The sequence below is a fragment of the Leptosomus discolor genome, chromosome 5 (assembly GCF_034619465.1).
Source record: "Leptosomus discolor isolate bLepDis1 chromosome 5, bLepDis1.hap2, whole genome shotgun sequence".
NCBI classification, from domain to species: domain Eukaryota; kingdom Metazoa; phylum Chordata; class Aves; order Leptosomiformes; family Leptosomidae; genus Leptosomus; species Leptosomus discolor.
The window spans coordinates 45,378,660-45,397,772 of NC_141395.1; the positions used below are offsets into that span (position 1 = coordinate 45,378,660).

Sequence of the window (19,113 nt, forward strand, 5' to 3'; positions counted from 1 at the left end):
CCTCATGCAACATATGCGTAGGTTGGATGTCTTGAGAATGGGATTTACAAAAGATAGCATCTTGAGTTGGGAACTAACCGAACATATCGTTAAGAAATGCAGAGGTGATGAAGACAGCCTCAGACTTCCTACTTAAAAAGCTTCAACATAACTGAAAGATGGAATGCTTTTCAGGAGGGTGTAAGAGCTCATCTTCATTTTGTTTGATTTGGTATGTGGACTGAGATTTGATTTACTCGTATCCCAGATGTTAGCTATTGGACTAGAAAATTATACACACCTTCATTCTTTGCCTCAGTGAGAACACAATCATTTACATGAGGTTTGAACAATGAAGACAGAGATACATTGCAGACTGCCTAATAGTTTGCTGGAGTTGAAAGCAGTGAGTAGCCCAGACGTTTTGCACATGCTCCTACCACTTTGGTACCACTGGTGTTCTGCTGTGACCCAAACCTATATGTCACAGGACTGTCAAAGTTACCAACGTGTTCCTTTGTCTATGCCCATACAGCTCTTTTCAGCCAGACACAAATGAAGGCTTGAGTTTGTTGTGCCAAATGACTTTTGCTTGTGCCCATGCTGCCTGTAAGGCTGCCCATCAAACTCCTTTACCTTCATAGGTACAGGGAGAAGTCAACTATTGCCCACTGTGCTCAAGCAGAGTATGGGCCCCCACAGGGGAAGAGGCAGAGCCCAGGACTTGTGTTCACCTCCTGGAACAAACTCAATACAGTGATCATGTTTTTATTTCCAGCATGTGGTTCTGCTCTGGTTAGGCTTGTTTTGGTGACTATTAATGAGGCTTGTCCACCCTCCAGTGCCTAAGGGCAGTGGATATGCATGGTGCAGTTCTTTCCATGGTGTTGCAGGGGCCAGAGACCTGGCTCACAGGTACTTCCCATCCTCCAGTGGAAAGACTGCTCGTGCCTTTATTAGCTCTGCTGGCAAAGCAGCATGCTGCAGAGTGCTCTTGCACTGCGCTGCTACACTGGCACTATTGCTTTCCATTTATATCTGCACGAAAAGGCTGGGGAAGAATTTGTGGCTTGCTAGTGAATCTCGTAGACACACTCTCAACTGCCTCTAGAAAATTATTCTGCCAGAGACATTCCCAAACTGAAGCCACTTCCTTCTCCCTGTTCCTGTATGTGTTCACATCTTCAATTAACTCAGTGTTTTAAATAAAACCATCAGCCAGACAATGAAGCATGCAACTATGTATGCTAGCAAGAAGTGGAAGAGTGAAGAAAAAAAGTTTTCAAGTGTGGCCCCTATATCATTTTAGGGCAATGCTTCTTGTTAAAATTGTCAGGCATGATGAATCTAATTCCTACGCTATTTTATTGAGAAATTAGGAATTTAATGGGTAAAGCCTGCTTTCCAGAGTGTAAAATAGCTTAAAATAAAGTGCCAAATGAAAGGCATGTCAGTTAACCCACTGCATTCTTCAACAAAGGTCAGAAAAAGAAGATGAAAACAATTAAACTCACCTTAAGTCTGTTAAATGCAGCCCTCAGGATCTGTGTTTCCCTCTGGCTCTCAGGAACAACTCGTATGACTTTATCACTGCCAATAACAGAACATTGAATTGACACTTTAAGACTCTGCAGCAGCACAATGCAACAGTAAATAGGTTCAAACAGGTACTATAGCTGTGCTTGTTTTCAGCATCTGTAAAATGTTGGGTGAACTGGAGCTCTGCTTCTAAACTTGCTCCCTGGATTATGCACTTCCATAGAAATGATTTGCTCTTTATTTTATCAGAGTGCCAGCTTGACCCTCTGTTTTTATGTAAATACTTTTGTTCGCTCCTCCTAATTTAAAACATTCAGGCTGACATCTTCCATACCGAGCATCTGCCTCAGATCATAGAATCATAGAATGGTTTGGGCTGGAAAGGACCTTAAAGACCATCTAGTTCCAACCCCCCTGCCATGGGCAGGGACACCTTCCACTAGACCAGGTTGCTCCAAGCCCCATCCAGCCTGGCCTTGAACACTGCCAGGGAGGGGGCAGTCACAGCTTCTCTGGGCAACCTGTTCCAGTGTCTCACCACCCTCACAGTGAAGAATTTCTTCCTACTATCTAATCTAAATCTCCCCTCTTTCAGTTTGAAACCATTACCCCTCATCATATCACTACACTCCCTGATAGAGTCCCTCCCCACCTTTCCTGTAGCCCCCTTTAAGTACTGGAAGGCCACTCTAAGCCTTCTCTTCTCCAGGCTGAACAACCCTGACTCTCTCAGCCTGTCCTCACAGGGGAGGTGCTCCAGCCCCCTGATCATCTTCGTGGCCTCCTCTGGACCCGCTCAAGCAGGTCCGTGTCTTTCTTGTGCTGGGTGCCCCAGAGCTGGACGCAGCACTGCAGGTGGGGTCTCACCAGAGCAGAGCAGAGGGGGAGAATCCCCTCCCTCGACCTGCTGGCCACGCTGCTCTTCATGCAGCCCAGGATGCGATTGGCTTTCTGGGCTGTGAGTGCATATTGCACAGAACCAAACAATTCTTTTTTTTTTTGCCAAAAATCAATCTGTTTCTGAGGACAAGATTAGGTAAGATATATTGCTTTTCTATGTTTAAACATTTAATGGGCTTTGAACAGTCCAGTGTTCACATGCATTAAAAATGGGACTTGAATTTAGAAGAGAGGTGACCTTCATATCAGAGGCATGCCTTTTGCTTTATCCATTAAATCTTGCTCAAATTTTGTGAAGTAAATAGCTGTTCATACATACTTAAAGGGTTCTAGATAATAGCAGCTTTTAAAATGCACTTTCTTTAACAGATCTCAATGAATGTAACTTTGCACACAGGAAACAAGAAACAGAATAGCTGTCCATTCAATGACCATCATCCATGTCATGAACTATGGGAGGCTGGAGACCATAGAAAATATAGGGGGTAATCATGTAACTAAGACGTCACCATCATAATCCATACACAAGATGGCTGAAATAAATTTGCATGGCCAATGATAATTCTGGCATTTTCCTACATTTTGAGTTTTTGAATTTGTATTGTTGATAACGAGTAGATGTCCTCTTCCAGGAGACCTTGGAGGTCATGCATATCTTTTTTCTACAGTTCCATCCATTAACCAGAACCCCCTTTTAAAAAATCTCTTTATCTCCAGTTTCATCATTATCTGGGAAATTTATGCAGTAGAATTTCCCTTGACACTGCAAGAAGTTTGTCCCTTAAATATACTGTGAACTCTCCTACTTTCCTGAAGCTTCTGAGTCTGCTTGGAAGTTATTTGACAACTAGAAGCAACACTGGTGAGTGTGCATTTGCCAGCCTCGCCGTTTTAGGAAGGCTCCCAAGCTGCCGCTGTTCTCAGCAGCAGGCACCAAGTCTTGCCTTTGGTGTTCAGCAGCTACAGCTCTGGCAGGAGTCCCCTTTGTTGCAAGAATCCTTAATGCATATATAGGTAAACATTAAATACTGTCAGTAAGTGGTTCAGAAGAATGCACTGGTTGTTAGGTTCAGTACTACTAATAAATACTGAATTCTGAAATGGCTTACTCCACCTCTTTCTGGCAGCCATTTTCCCTTCCCCCCTTCTTTAACTTTTTCTCTCTAGTCAACATCTGCTTTCCTTGGTTAGCCTCTGATCGTTCTTTCTGTCTGAGCTCTTCAGTTTCAGTTCTCACTCCTGCTGAGCTTTCCTTGTAGACAGGTCCCAAGCCTTAAAACTCCTAAGTCTTCCAAGAGCTTCATGGCCTTAAAGTGTTTGGCCCAGTTAGACTCCAGGTTATGGATGCAATAACACTGATATATCCAGAGATGTGGACCTCAGCCCATTCTGCTTGGCTGCTGTTGACCTTACTTGACAAATGGTCTATGCCCAAGAATGAAGATTTCTGAAAGCACTTGTTATAATTGGACAGCTCTAAAATTTTAGGGGAAATTACTGTACTTCCAAGCCAAGTTTAACCTCCTGTATAAGAAATTACACAAAAAGGAATAAGTCTCTTCGAGTACTACAACTGCTGCATCTTTTCAAGGAAAATAGAGGCTTTTCACAGAATCACAGAATGGTAGGAGTTAGAAGGGACCTCTCGAGATCATCTAGTCCAACTGCCCTGCCAAAGCAGGTTAGCCTAGAGCAGGTCACACAGGAACACGTCCAGATGTGTTCTGAGTATCTCCAGAGAAGGAGACTCCATAACCCTTCTGGGCAGCCTGCTCCAGTGCTCTGTCACCCTCGGAGTAAAGAAGTTCCTCCTCATGTTCAAGCAGAACCTCCTGTGTTCCAGCTTGTGCCCGTTGCCCCTTGTCCTGTCACAGGGCACAACTGAAAAGAGCCTGGCCCCATCCTCTTGACACCCACATTTATAAGTGTTGATAAGGTCCCCTCTTAGCCTTCTCTTTTCCAGGCTAAAGAGCTCCAGGTCTCTCAACCTTTCCTCATAAGAGAGACGCTCCAGCCCCCTCATCATCTTCTTAGCCCTCCACTGGACTCTCTCCAGTAGCTCCCTGTCCTTCCTGAATTGGGGGGCCCAGAACTGGACACAGCACTCCAGGTGTGGCCTCACCAGGGCAGAGCAGAGGGCAAGGAGAACCTCCCTCGATCTGTGCTGGCCACACTCTTCTTAATGCACCCCAGGATGCCATTGGCCCTCTTGGCCACAAGGGCACAAGGGCACATTGCTGGCTCATGGTCATCCCGTTACCCACCAAAACTCCCAGGTCCCTTTCTGCAGAGCTGCTCTCCAGCGGGTCAACATCCAACCTGTACTGGTGTATGGGGCTATTCCTCCCCAGGCGAAGGACTTAATTTATCATACATACAAGAGTAACATTCTTTCCCATTACTCACTTCCTTCAGGGTATTAAATTGCTGTTAAGAAGGAAATGGGTAAAAAGAAGTAATGATTGCCCAGGACTTGTGAAGGTGAAATAACTAATAAAGATTCATTGGATGTTTCTGGAAGGATTGGGACAACCAACATATAAAAACCAGATTTTAATGAAGTAAGTAGCTAAGGATGTGTTACGCAGCTGTAATGGAATTTCGAAGGAATGGATATCACTTGGGTACGGTCTTGAATTAATACACATCGCTCTAAACTGTCTTGGATTAGCTCAGTAGCTCTGTCATTTCCAATGTGATGAAAGACCTGCCTTAAAGAGGAAAACCTTGGTGCTGTGACAGATTGATCACTTGACGCATTGTTGGGAAATGCCTCAAGCTGTGGCCGGGTCTGCTGCTAGAGAGCTCATACGCAGTTTAGCATACCTGTTGGTATTTCATGAAAAGACGGTTAAGCCTTTATGATGAGGCAGTTTCAATGTTTGTGCATGCAAGATGCAGGAATACACTGAATTCCTGAAAACTATATGCTAACACGCACTTCTGTAGGCTAGCCAGCCAGTGTATAATCATTACACATTCTTCAAAAACGCACAGATACTTATTCCTGGTATCTACCAGTCAAAGAACATAGTCCTAAGGTTGTTTTTCAGCTTCACAGCTTTCCTAGTTACATTTCACACTATGAAATCAAACTACTACCTTAAGCACTATGCAATACTCATTGAATTTAGGGTAGAAATCCAACATCCTACCCAGTATTTAAGAGCCAACAAAATAATTTACCACATCACAGACTAATGTGGTTGATAAATGGCAGCTGTACCCCAAACACTCAGAACCACCCTCTGGTGAGGTCCCCTGCTATCCCTTCATGTGTAGCTGTTGAGGAGAAAGAAGCAAGTGAGCATGTATACATCTAGGGAAAGTTGTGTTGCCTGCAGACGTATGTCAACACTCTGCTGATTTATGTAGGCAAGGTTATTTTTATAACCATAATGTCTCTAACCTTTTAAAAAGTCTATTTTTTAAAATTTCTAAACAAACAGCAAGATGGGATAAATTTTGTAGAAATTAATATAGAACTTTACATCTACCAGGTCAAACTTTCAGTTTACTCCTAGCAACTAGGCTAATGGAATTTAAAGCTAGGACTTAGTGAGATCATTTGAATTTTGTGTACACACAGTTGAAAGCCTTTGCAAAGAGCAATACACAAGCTTTTTTGACATGAACTGACCAGATGAGAGCGGTGATCAAAGAGTAGAAGCCAGACTGCTGGGTGACCAGCTGTTGGCTAGCACTGACATTCCTTCATTACCCCCTTATATTTTCAAGAACAGTATGAAAAATGAACAGCTGCTTTTGAAACACAGAATGGGCCTGTGAAGGGTGATATTACCTGCCGCCAATGGGGACTAAAACCTATCAGTTTATTTCTTTGGCTCTTTTCATTTACTTTTTTCCATTTACTTCATAGGTTTACTCATCTATGAACAGACCAGATGGATTCAATGAAACCATTCTGCAGCACATATACAACTTCTTTCCTGATGGAATTAGTAGTTCTCTCTCATGAAACTTTCCTGCTGAAGTCACATGGAATGAACTGCATTTATGTAAATTCCTCATTCCCTTCAGGAAAATCCTTCTTACTGTTTTATTTTCCTGACTAATGTGAACCTTAATCAGCTCTCTCCTCTCCCATGGAATTCAATATAAGTATGTTTACAAAGGCTTTACCAGTATTTTAAACACAGTTTGAGGAATGATATGTTATAAATCAAATACCTATAGAAAAAATCAGAAAGAAAATAAATTCCGACTTATGAGCATTTATTTTTAATGTTAGAGGAGGGATGATAGTTCTATGATAGTTCTTGAGAACAAGCTGCCATAGCTGCTGCATTTAAGTGGTTTGTTAAGGCTTGGGAACTAGTTACACACTCTGAAAACCTACAGCATGAAAACCTCTCACCAACTCACAATATGCCATCAAATATCATCTGTGATGAAAGATCGATTGCTTCATGCCCTTTTCTGTGCTAAACTCTTCTGCTACTTAAAGAAAGATTCAAACGTTAATTTTTTTATCTCTTTTCGTTACTAGGATGAACAGTTCTAACCAGGGACTCAATACTGTTACAAAGCCTCCTTTCTTAAATAAGGTTGTGCTCCTTCCTGAGACCTGATTGGGACATCTGGAAAAGGAACTTTACAAAAGTTCCTGAGCTCTTCTTTATGGTTTTCTGTATTACAGCAGATGCTGATCCAAACAGAAGAGAGCACCATTTGTATTTTCTAGATAGCATTATATGTATTTTCTGCCTTTCAGATATTAAAGCAGGAAAAACGGATGTTATTCCTGGTATAACGAAGAGCTAGCTAATCTATAATTTTGAATGAAAAATATTTGCTTGGATAATGTAGACAGAAATGCTGAGGAGGCAAAATATGTTATTGCATGATTATTTATCAGTATAGCACAGATGACTTCTCTGAAAACTGAATTTATATGCAACTTGCCCGCTAATTCCCAGGCATGGGATGTCTGAGTTTCATAGATGTTTTTCAGGTGCAAAAAGGGTTTCCCACTCTACCCAAGCAGGAAACTTTAGGGACTAAACTAATGCTGTATTACTAGCATTCTTCCTTTAAACAGCTTCATTCCAGAGAGAGATGGTGAACATCTGCAGAAATTCCAGTTTTTGTTCCAGCTAAGGAACAATGCTTTTCCAAGCAAAGCTGGCCTCCAATGAGTCATGAATGTTGCATATATGGCCATCTAGCTCAAACACAGAAAGTGGGAACCAGTTGCTTCACTGCTTGTCTCTGTCTCATGAATAAAACAAGTGTGTATGGTAATGGATACCATCTTGCTTTACCAGGTGTCATGCAGATGTATGTAAACAGAAGACAGAAAGAAGGCAGTTAGGGCAGAAAATGAAATAGGAAGTAACAAGACAAATACACACTTAAAAGAAACAAACCTCATGAAGTTTAACAAGGCCAAGTGTAAGGTCCTGCACCTGGGTCGAGACAATCCTAAGCACAGACATAGGCTGGGCAATGAGTCTACAGAAAGCAGTCCTTGGGAGAAGGACCTGGGCAGGCTGGTGGATGATAGGATGAACATGAGCCAACACTGTGTGCTCACAGACCAGAAAGCCAACTGTATCCCGGGCTGCATCAAATGATGTGTGGTCAGCAGGTCAAGGGAAGTGATTCTGCCCCTCTACTCTGCCCTTGTGAGACCCCACCCAGAATACTGCGGCCAGCTCTGGAGCCCCCAACACAAGAAAGACATGGAGCTGTTGGAGCAAGTCCAGAGAAGGGTTATCAAGATGGTCAGAGGGTTGGAACACCTTTCCTACAAGGACAGGTTGAGAGAGTTGGGCTTGTTCAGCCTGGAAAAGAGAAGGCTCTGGGGAGACCTCGTAGTGGCCTTCCAGTACCTGAAGGGGGCAGATAAGAAGGCCAGAGAGGGACTTTTTACGAGGGCCTGCAGTGATAGGATGAGGGGTAATGGTTGGAAGCTGGGAGAGGGCAGGTTTAGACTACATACAAGGAAGAAGTTCTTCACCCTGAGGGGCGTGAGACACTGGAACAAGTTGCCTAAGGAACTTGTGGATGCTCCATCCCTGGAAGTGTTCAAGGCCAGGCTGGATGGAGCCTTGAGCAACCTGGTCTAGTGGGAGGTGTCCCTGCCATGGCAGGAGGTTGGAACTAGATGATCTTTGAGGTCCCTTCAAACCCTAGCCATTCTATGATTCTGCGAAACAGGCCAAAGCAAGAAAGCAGTTGACAAGGAGATATGGTGCTAACTGTGCAGGATTAAGGTATGCAAAAACATGGGAAATGCCCATTTTGACTCAAGGGGGAGGCTGCAGTAGTCTGCTTAAATGAAACAGCATGTATACTCATCTGAATTCACTTCCTAAGAAACATATTATAATAACAGGTTTGCATGAAACAGCTGATGATTGTTTAGCTTGGACGTAATCCTTCCAATGACACCATAGCAAGCACCTGGTATGGGCCTGACAGTACCAGGATGCTTATCTGACCGTCTGGGTGCTCCCCTGCCCAAATGGGAAGCTTCCCGCCATCCTTACTCTTCCTTGTGACTGCAGAGGCATGTTGGACTCATGTGGTCTGTCCAGACAAGCTTGGTTTACTGTCCTGATTAAGTTGTGGCAAACACAGGGCTGCCCAGCCAGTGCCCCTGGAAAGACCTGATTACATCAGCTGCATGTATTTTTAGCCCTTTTCCCATTCTTGACCCTCCCTTTCACCATTGTACCTTGCCTTCTCTGTCCATCTCCTCTCAAATAAACAGCTCAGCCCTAATTTTTTCCAACTGGTCCCAGCTTTGCTACATCTGTACTCAAACTTGGTATTTCTAGGTAATCTCAGCCTCATACAATATTACTGATAGGGTTACCTAGGTATTGTTGCCCACAAAATGTCCCCAGTACTCCCCTTCAATTACTTGTGAAATTCAACCATTTCTCACAGAACTCCTCCTTTACCTCCTGCAAGATCCAGCCGCCTTTCATGGTGCTAGCTGAAATTTTTGTCAGCTTCTCACATTGTGATATCCAAGAATTTCTCATGTCATGTCCCACAGTTCATCCACATCCCGATCAGTTAGCTTAACCGCAGGCCAGGGTCTAGTCCACAGCCTGCATGTGCCTGCAGCCCTCTTCCATGCTAAAAGTCCACACAAGAGCTCATATGCTTTTCTGAACTTCAAAATTGCTTCAGTTCATTCTAAGCCCCATGTACGTTTTCAGACAACAGCAGCAACTATTTCCAAATTAAGTATCTCAGGACTCTGCACAGCAGATGTGCTCTTGACCTCAGTGAAATCAAAGAAAGAACACCAAGTCTGAAAGAGGGCTGTTAAAGAATTTAGATAGCAAGAGCACAAGGCTGAGAGGCAAATGGTTCCGTGTTAGAGGTCTACATTAGACTTCTTGCACTCCAACTTCCTTTAAGACCTTGAGCAAATCATCACTGGTCATCTACAAGTGCAGGCTTGTCAGAAGGTTCTTTATACTGAGCTCTTTATATCCACTTTGCTGGCTGTCATTCAGTTGTAAAAACCACACACTGTGTATTTGGTTAGAGATATTTGCTGGCGGACCAATTTGTTTGGTCCCTCTCTGCCCCATCCATTCCAATGGCCAGAGCAAGAGTCTGGGCTCTGTCCTGGGTGTGCTCGAAGCACAGGTACTTGCAAAAGCACGGCATTCAGCCTGACTATGGCTGAGCACACACTTGCCTGTAGAGTGTGACGGACAAGCTTAGGCTTAGAGCTATGCTTAGCTGACAGTGTAAACATGGCTCAGCTCCCCACCTCTACAAATGGGGCTGATAGCATACTTTAAACTCGTGGGGGTATTGAGACAATAAATAAATTCATCACTTTTAAGCTTTCAGATGGCTACAATAATGGAAGCAATGCAGGAACTGCAGATGGAAAGCAGTAAATATGCATTTTACATAAGCTAAAGAACAAAATTCTACAACTCTTTTTAAGTCATGAAACACTGTGTATTTACCCGATAGTTTCACAAGCACTGTAAGAGATCATCTGTAAGCCTAGAAAGATCTCAAACCTCCATGGGTAAGTAGGTTTGACTTGCCATGCGGCTCTCTATTTTCTCTGCTTGCCTTTGAGCTTTACAGGGAGAAGCAGATACACTCAGACATGTGCAATGCTGAGAAACAGACCAGGGTTACAGACAGACAGACAGACACACACACACACGAGGGAGAAGAGCACTTTATTTGTTCTGATGGTCATTTTATATAGAGAGAGTTACCAAAGACCATACTGCATGAAACTGGACATAGGCATCAGTTGCCCAGCAGGTCTTATAATGCCTCAAAAAGACAGTGAATGCCACTGCTCATGATTCACTCCTGGTGGGGAAATAAAAATCAGCATTTCTGTCTGGTCACCTGAAAACTACATCCTCTCTTAGAAGTTTAAATTTCACTATTCCTTGACAATTTTGCTTTTATTAAAGCCAAAGTACCATCACACCGTGCAGACATAACAACAATATGGAAATAACTACTTTTTGTTGTTCAGGCAAGCTACAAACTTGGAAAATATGAATTACTACATTTTCAATGAAAGGAGTCTTCTACAATCTTTAAAGAAAATTATAAGACTGGTTGTTTTCTGATAAAGTTGCATAAGTTGTCACCACTACACACCCTAATATTTTACCATGAAAAAAAATGGTAAAATTTATTTACCATATACTATTTTAAAAAGTGTTAATATTAAAATTCTCACATACCCAGAAGTAAGTAAATTAACAAATTTGTCTGATACTAATAAATACCCTAACACACACAAATGTGAGGTCTAAAACCTTCCTTTAGAATTTTGAAGTTCAGAGAAAACCCTTAATTTATAGAAACTATGTGGACTTCACTTTCTATAAGCTATGGTTTTTACTTGACCTGCAACAATTGAGGAAGGGAACCTTTCAGCCGAGTACCTGCACCTTTCCAACTATGTGACAAGCACTGAATGGGGTATGTAATTTATCTGTCTTGATGACTTTTTCTCAAGGGCCTGGATATCTGTTTGAAAAACAGAAAGGAAGAAATTGTTACTTTTATTTTCATGAGTCATGCTCTTCACTTAATTTTTTTTTTTTTTTGCTAATTTAAACAGAATCTCTATAGGAGGCCCATAAAAAACTTGCCAAATTTATTACATAGTTTCCTTTAACAGCAAAGAGGAAGATCGTATCACCAGCAGGTCTTTTCTAGTACTTTGTTCCTCTCATTGTTTGCAATTAATTCAATCCAAAATGATTCCAAACTTTGGAGAAGTAATTTCATAGAGTAACAGAATAATTTTGGTTGATATTATATCTGGAGATCATGTCATCAGACACCCTTGTAGCTCTTCTCTGTACCTGTTCCTGGTTTTCTGCTTTCGAACATGCACTGAAAATGCTGTGTAAACTTTGTTACTCCTTTGAAAAGTCTCCACTCATACAAATCCAATTTTATGGTCCTAACACACTGGAGCTCACAGTCATCCTATGGCTGAATACCAGATTGTTATTTTACTTGATCCGACCCAAGGATTTGCAGTTACAAGGATAAATTCCCGTATGTATGATCTTTAAATTTTACTATGGAATTTCATCCTCATTCTTTTAATTCAGTTTTTCTAATACATGAAAAATAACTTAAGAAAATAAATTTGAGATAAAGAAAAACTCTTTGTATTTTTGTGGGTAATGATAACTCAAGGCATAAAAATGAGGGATAAAAGCACGATGCAATTCCTGTTGCTGAATGGGACAAACTCTGGAAGTACATGGTTATTCCTGATAGGCATTGAGCTCAATTTAAGATGTTGATCCTCAAGCTCTCACGAATGTATAAAGGCTTTCAGCACTAGCAGGAGGAAGCCTGTACTCATTACTGCACTTGGCACAGAAACACAAATAACTGGCAAGTGTATGAGTTTGTAAGTGTATAGAAAAGAGACCAGAGGAATTGTCTCATACATATTTTAACAAGTAAATGTCAAGATGGTGAGCTTAGTTAGAACTTATCATTAGTGTTTTCTATGTATTTATTCATTTATGCAAGTTACAGCAAGCAAGATGAAAATATTTATGGAGTAAAAAAAAGTGTTATGGCGTGAAATACTGTTCCATCAAGATGTCTGTAGAGCATGTTAAGTATCCCCAAACTGTTACATCATGACTTATTCTCTAGCTTGCTTCCACAGAGTGATTTTGTATTTTAATTCATGGAAAGGACACCTTTGATGTCACTGTACAAATAAAGGACAAACAGGACATGCCTCTTCACAGTTTCGCAGGAGGACTGGATCCATAGATTTCAAAGTCAGAGGAACATACCGCATTTACTGAGTCTAGTAAGGAAAATTCTGGGTCTACTTCTCTTTTTGCTGGTGTTACTGCAGTACGCTGGTGTAATTCCATTGATTTCAAAGGAGTTAACTGTTCTTGCTAGGTTAAGCAAGAAAAAAGCAGGTTTTTTTTTTTTCATGACAGGACAATCAGTTATTCCTGTGTTTCAGATAAGGGGAACAGTGACCTGGGTGCTGAACTTTTCATTAACTTAGTATGCTATTTTGAAGATGAGATTGTAAATCTGCAAGCACTAAGCCCAGGAACAATTATACACGATGTTAACTGCTGAATCCTACAACAGCAGATAACCGAGTCTCACAGGGAGCTCTCTTAGTTTCCCCACGTGGACATGAACAAGGTGAGGATGTTGACCTGAGATGGCAACACATTGTGCCCGGGCGGAGTGTCTCTGACAACAGGGACGAGGAGAGTCCCTCAGCAAGAGGACACCTTGCACACCTACACTGAGGTGATACAGCACTTGCAAGTCTGGCTTTGAACAGTCTGTACAGCAGAATATCTTCCCATCAGCTGAAAATGATACTGCAGGAAAGGAACAGATTAAACATATATAAAGCAGAGATGTAAGACAGAGTCTTTCAATTAAAAATGCTGATCAGTTGGTCTCTGTGATCCCTGGTACTTAGTGTCATTTTTGCTCTCTACCAACTGCCTTGAATAGAGAGACCAATGAGACAAACCTAGCACTAACTTGAGCTGCCTGCAAAAGCTACAGCTATACAAGGGAGTATTTCCCCATTTAATGCACAACCTGGATGTATCTTGGCTTCAAGCTGAATCCTGAGTGACCACACTGCACTGTGTTCAGCCATTGTTTCCCTGCGAAAGGATGCAAGGTGCACGTCGCTGATGGGATTCTGTGTATGCACTGGAGCAACCTACATCATTGGGAACCAATATACACAAATCCCACCAAATGCCCTTTTCATTTAGCACTGTCAGGTTGTCTTGGTTTGAAAGACAGGTGTCTGTGGAGGAAGGCAGGAGCCTCCCTTGAAATGGAAAATGCAACCCTCTTCCCTCCAAATTATTATAATTTTGAAATTAAGGGGCCTTCAGGCAAAGATATGGGGAATAGGAATAACAGTTCTTTACTAATATATATATATATATAACACAAGGCAGGAAAAAAACCCAACCCACTGGTTTACACTGACAGAGTCAGGAATACAACCTGACAGCCTGTTAGGGTGGCAGTAGCAGTCCGATCAGATGCTGGCTGCAGTCCTCCTGAAGCGATGGATGTAGTTCTGTTGAAGCAGCGATCTTGTAAAAGGGTCTGGTCTTCCTCCGAAGGTCCAGTGGTAGGTAGGTAGCTCTTGTCGTCTGGAACTCCAGTGGGGGAAAAAACTCCTCTGGGAATCCAGTGGAAGAAGGCTGCTAGGGTGTTCGAAATCTCGGGTTTTATTTAGCATGGAATGCTTGGCTCCTTCCCCCCCGGGCGGAGCATCTCACCATGGGATGGGGAGTCCTGAGGCAGTTCCTTGATGGGCCATTAACAGGAGATAGTCCAGGAGCGAGTTATCGATGGGTCAGGCGATAAGGCATTGTTGTGCCCATTAACAGAAGATAGTCCAGAGGGGGGAGGCAGGGAGCACCGCCCCACCTGGTCTGGACAGCTCCTGAAGATGGTAATAGAATACTTTTTTTGGGCACATTTTACACTGTAACCTAGGACACAGGTTTTGTGCAATACAATGTTTTGAAAAATTTGGAAGTGTTGGTTAGATGAGTGGACAGTGAGGTAGGTTGAGAACTGGGTGAAGGACAGAGCTCAGAGGGTTGTGATCAGTGGCGCTGAGTCCAGCCAGAGGCCTGTAACTAGTGGTGTTCCCCAGGGGTCAGTACTGGGTCCTGTCTTATTCAATATATTCATCAACGACCTAGATGAAGGGACAGAGTGTATTCTCAGCAAATTTGCTGATGATATGAAGCTGGGAAGAGCGGCTGACACGCCAGCAGGCTGTACTGCCATTCAGCGAGATCTGGACAGGCTGGAGAGCTGGGCAGAGAGGAACCTAATGAAGTTTAACAGGGGCAAGTGTAGGGTCCTCCGCCTGGGGAGAAATACCCCATACATCAGTACAGGTTGGGCGCTGACCTGCTGGAGAGCAGCTCTGCAAAGAGGGACATGGGAGTTTTGGTGGATAACGGGATGACCATGAGCCAGCAATGTGCCCTTCTGGCCAAGAAGGCAAATGGCATCCTGGGGTGCATTAAGAAGAGTGTGGCTAGCGCAGGTCGAGGGAGGTTCTCCTCGCCCTCCACTCTGCCCTGTGAGGCCACACCTGGAGTACTGTGTCCAGTTCTCAAGGACAGGGAGCTACTGGAGAGAATCCAGTGGAGGGCTAAGAAGATGATGAGAGGGCTGGAGCATCTTTCCTATGATGAAATGCTGAGAGACCTGGGGCTCTTTAGCCTGGAGAAGAAAAGACTGAGAGGGGACCTTATCAATGCTTATGAATAACTAAAGGGTGGGTGTCAAGAGGATGGGGCCAGGCTCTTCTCAGTGGTGCCCAGTGACAGGACAAGGGGCAATGGGCACAAGCTGGAACACAGGAAGTTCCGCTTGAACATGAGGAAGAACTTCTTCACTCTGAGGGTGGCAAAGCAGTGGAACAGGCTGCCCAGCAAGGTTGTGGAGTCTCCTTCTCTGGAGATATTCAAAACTCATCTGGATGAGTTCCTATGTGACCTTCTCTAGGCTACCCTGCTTTGGTGGGGGAGCTGGACCAGACGATCTCCAGAGGTGTCTTTTAACTCTTACCATTCTGTGATTCTGTGGTTTTGGATGTTTAATTACATAATGGGTTTTCTTTAAATCAACATTCAAAAATATTTTTTGAAATAAATACAAAACCAAAAATGTCTAATTACATTTTTAGTGAACATGGAAAGCAAGTGTGAGGCAGGAGGAGAGAGAAATAATTGTAATGAAAAATTTTTGGTTTCTAATAAGTCTTTTCACAGAAATCTAGAGCCCTAAAGAATTATACACTGAGAAGTGCAGCTCCAATTCTGCACCACATATACTTCAAACCGCAGTGTATTTACTGTAACCGTCATTCCTTACTGAAATCAATCCAATTATCTGTGATGGCAAATTAAGTATGCACGCACCTGCAGTATGAAGTGCTATTTTACTAACTATAACAGATTTTTAATATTCACATTTTTATAGTTTTCAGCCAAAGGACAGATTTTTTTTTAGTGTGAGAATTCAAAACAACATTTTGGAACTAGATGTTGTACTACAAAGAGAAACCTCATAAGTCACAGCATGTCCTCTCTTGAGGACCACTTTTCCATGGTGATGAATTTCTATACAAGGTTTAGAAACCTTCCATGGTGGGACATTTTTAGCACACAAACAAGAAAACACTTACCCAGATGCTCCACACAGCTTTATGGATGCATATAGTCTTTTGCTTATACATACATTTAAGCTACTTTCAGGCTCTGTAACTTACTGCCTAAGCCTTTTCAACTGGAAATATGGGGTTTACATCCTTTTATATCTTATCCCATTTGTTCCTCATACTATAGCAGCTATGTAATAATCTGCTAAGGGGAGGAACTGGCCTCTCTGGAGAGCCCATGCTGCCAGCCTGGGTGCGCGCAGGCAGTCCCTCCTGCCACACTCACTGCTCACAGCCCAGCAGCTATTCACTTGACTGCTTGCAGCACTTCTGTCAGTATTTTGTCCAAAGCATAAATAAGATAGATAAGAATAAAGACAGAAAATATATGTTGATATTTCGGTGGAACAAAATCTAGGACCTGTGTGTAAATATACGTCACCTTACACATCAGTAAAGTTAATAGTATACCTAATTGCTTGCAGGATCTGAACATTAGGAGGTATTTGTATACATCAGTGGATTAAAAAAACAACAGCCAAAAGATGTGTTTAATATGATCAACATAAATATCTTCATTACTTATTTTATAGGCTGTGAAAACCAGCACAATAGCCATGTTGAAGTGCCTTTGCTTTGATAACCTCAATTTTTAACATACTGGATTTTGTTTGGTTATTTTTTAGGGAAGAGGGAAAGTGGCCTTTTAGTTGTTTTTTTTTTGTTTTAAAAGTAAAGTGTTTTTAAGAATCAGTAAGGTCCATTCATACACCCATGGAAAGCCTGAGGTCAGCTATTAGTAGTTTGGGTGTGGAAGCCAACCAGACCCACTTTGCTGGACATGGGGCTCCCTTCAAAAAGGCTGTGCAAGACTCCCAGCACCTCGCCCATCAGGACACAACTTTTTATCCTTCTCATGCATTCTTATAGCCATAAATTTAGGGTCTAATCTAGCACAAAGTTCCTCAGGGGCAGACTACACATGCAACATTGCTATGAGCAGGACTGATGTTTGTGCTAGCCAATTACTTGTTAAGATGGGCTGCCACACATTTTATTGGTCATTCAGCTGGATCCAGCCTGTTTTGTTTTTCAGTGTCAAAAGTGAAAGCTTAAAAAAAAAAAAAAACCAAACAAAACTGCTAAGTAATGTAGAGTAAGTGGCAGGGAAGAATCAGAGCAGGGAGGCTTCCTGGCCAGGCTGCCCAGAAAATGAAAGATGACCCAAGAGAGCTCTGCTCATGATGTGACAGCAGCTGTTTCTTAGGGCAGCGCGTTTCTTCAAGTGGTAATTAGTAATTTTCTTGTGAGAGGCCTTGTGTAGGCACACAAGACAGTCTTAAGCCCTAATGTTGTAATACATACATCACAGTTCTTGCACATACTTAACTATGTGTCTAGATAAACAAGACTTCAGGATGCTAAATTTAAACATGTTTATAGTAGTTCACAAGTTTGCAGTCTCACTTAAGAGTGGGCAATGAATAGGAAGGAAGTGTATAACAGAGTCGCACATATAAACAAGATAGCTATGCGTAATTTGATGGGTCTGAATCTTTGAACTTAGTCTTGATATACATATATGCAATCTGACTCTCCTTTGATCTGGATTTTCTAAAACAAATTCTTTTCTTCTTTTTCCTCACGGCACAAACAAGTCCCAAGTATCTTACACAAAACTGACCTGCTGTCCTGTCACTGAAAAATGGAACCTATAGTGCTGAAGAAAACCAAAGCACCAAATGCAGAATACTATTTAAAAAACAAAATCAAACTGAAGGCTTGGGGAGGGAAATAAGTATTTTACTGGCAATTAAATTATTTATTCTCTGAAGACAGTTCCTGTAGGGCAGCTGCACCAACCATTAAGGCAATTATATTTTGTCATTTTCATAAGCTGCTCGAGAAATAATTTTTCTCCACTATATTAATGCTGTGTCAGCTCTCTACAAAATCATTTCTGACTTAAGGGAGCATTGGAGATACACGTTGCATAATTATGGAGGTAAAATCTTGGTATTTACTTCTTTATTGTTTTAATAATTGTTTGAGCAGCATGACTTGTAATCCTACAGAAACTTCTGTGCCTTTTAGTTTGCTAATATCCTGGCCTTAGAGGATGCCACAGTATGAATTCCCTAAGCAAAAAAGTGGGAAGTCTGCTTGTAGTTAAGATAATAATGTTTAGCTTAACTGCACCTATCTAGCTTGTTGTAATTTCAATACAATTGAACACGAGGCCAACTCCACAGGTCTTCCCTGAGAAGCACGCCTGCAACTTCTAGCAGAGTGCTGTGAATAGACAGAATAATTTTGTTATACCATGACAGTCTGAAGACACATGGGAGATGATGTTTGTAGGTACCTAATAAAATGCTGCCCCTTTCTACCAACACGAGTTCATGAACAGAGCAGCCACAAAACTGAATACTGAATTGCCGAGAAGAAGTACTTTGTAAGAAGAATGACCTTAGGCAGGTATCTTGGCAAGGCACCTCTTGAATCGCTGTCCTCTAGCAGGTGCTCACAGCACCTGTGCTATGGGCCCGGCTCCGTCCCACATCCTACTAGACCACCCAACCCTATGGAGTCCAGCATGACAGATAGGCATCTTGAAACTATTCAGACTGCTAAAGACACAAATCACCCTCTGGAAGTCCTCTCTCCATCATCTACACAGTGAAATATTTGCAGAAGAACCGATACAGAATAGAGCACGATATATTTAACCTATTTTGTATTCTTTTCCTCTGGTGGCTTTACCTTAGGGCTATCTGTTTATTTCCTCCCTTCAAGGAATCCAAACTTACTGTACTGTGATTCCAGGGATATGATTGCTTTGAGCAATTTATTTTGAGCTTTGCACACTAACCTAACCACTGCACAACCTGACACGTTTCCTTGAAACATCTGAGAATTGCTTTATTCCTATTCCTCACTAGCGCAATATAAATGTATATGTTTAAAATAAAGGTGACAAATAAGGATTA

At 42.2% G+C, this 19,113-nt stretch overlaps 1 protein-coding gene across 1 annotated transcript in view; it reads right to left on the reverse strand.

The window, feature by feature from the left end:
* CPA6 (carboxypeptidase A6) overlaps positions 1 to 19,113 on the reverse strand; it is an 88,819-nt gene that overhangs the window by 46,936 nt on the left and 22,770 nt on the right. Inside the window, exon 2 of the mRNA XM_086466008.1 lies at positions 1,494 to 1,569. Within this exon, the coding sequence (XP_086322134.1) occupies positions 1,494 to 1,569 (76 nt within the window). The remainder of the gene's footprint in view (positions 1 to 1,493; positions 1,570 to 19,113) is intronic.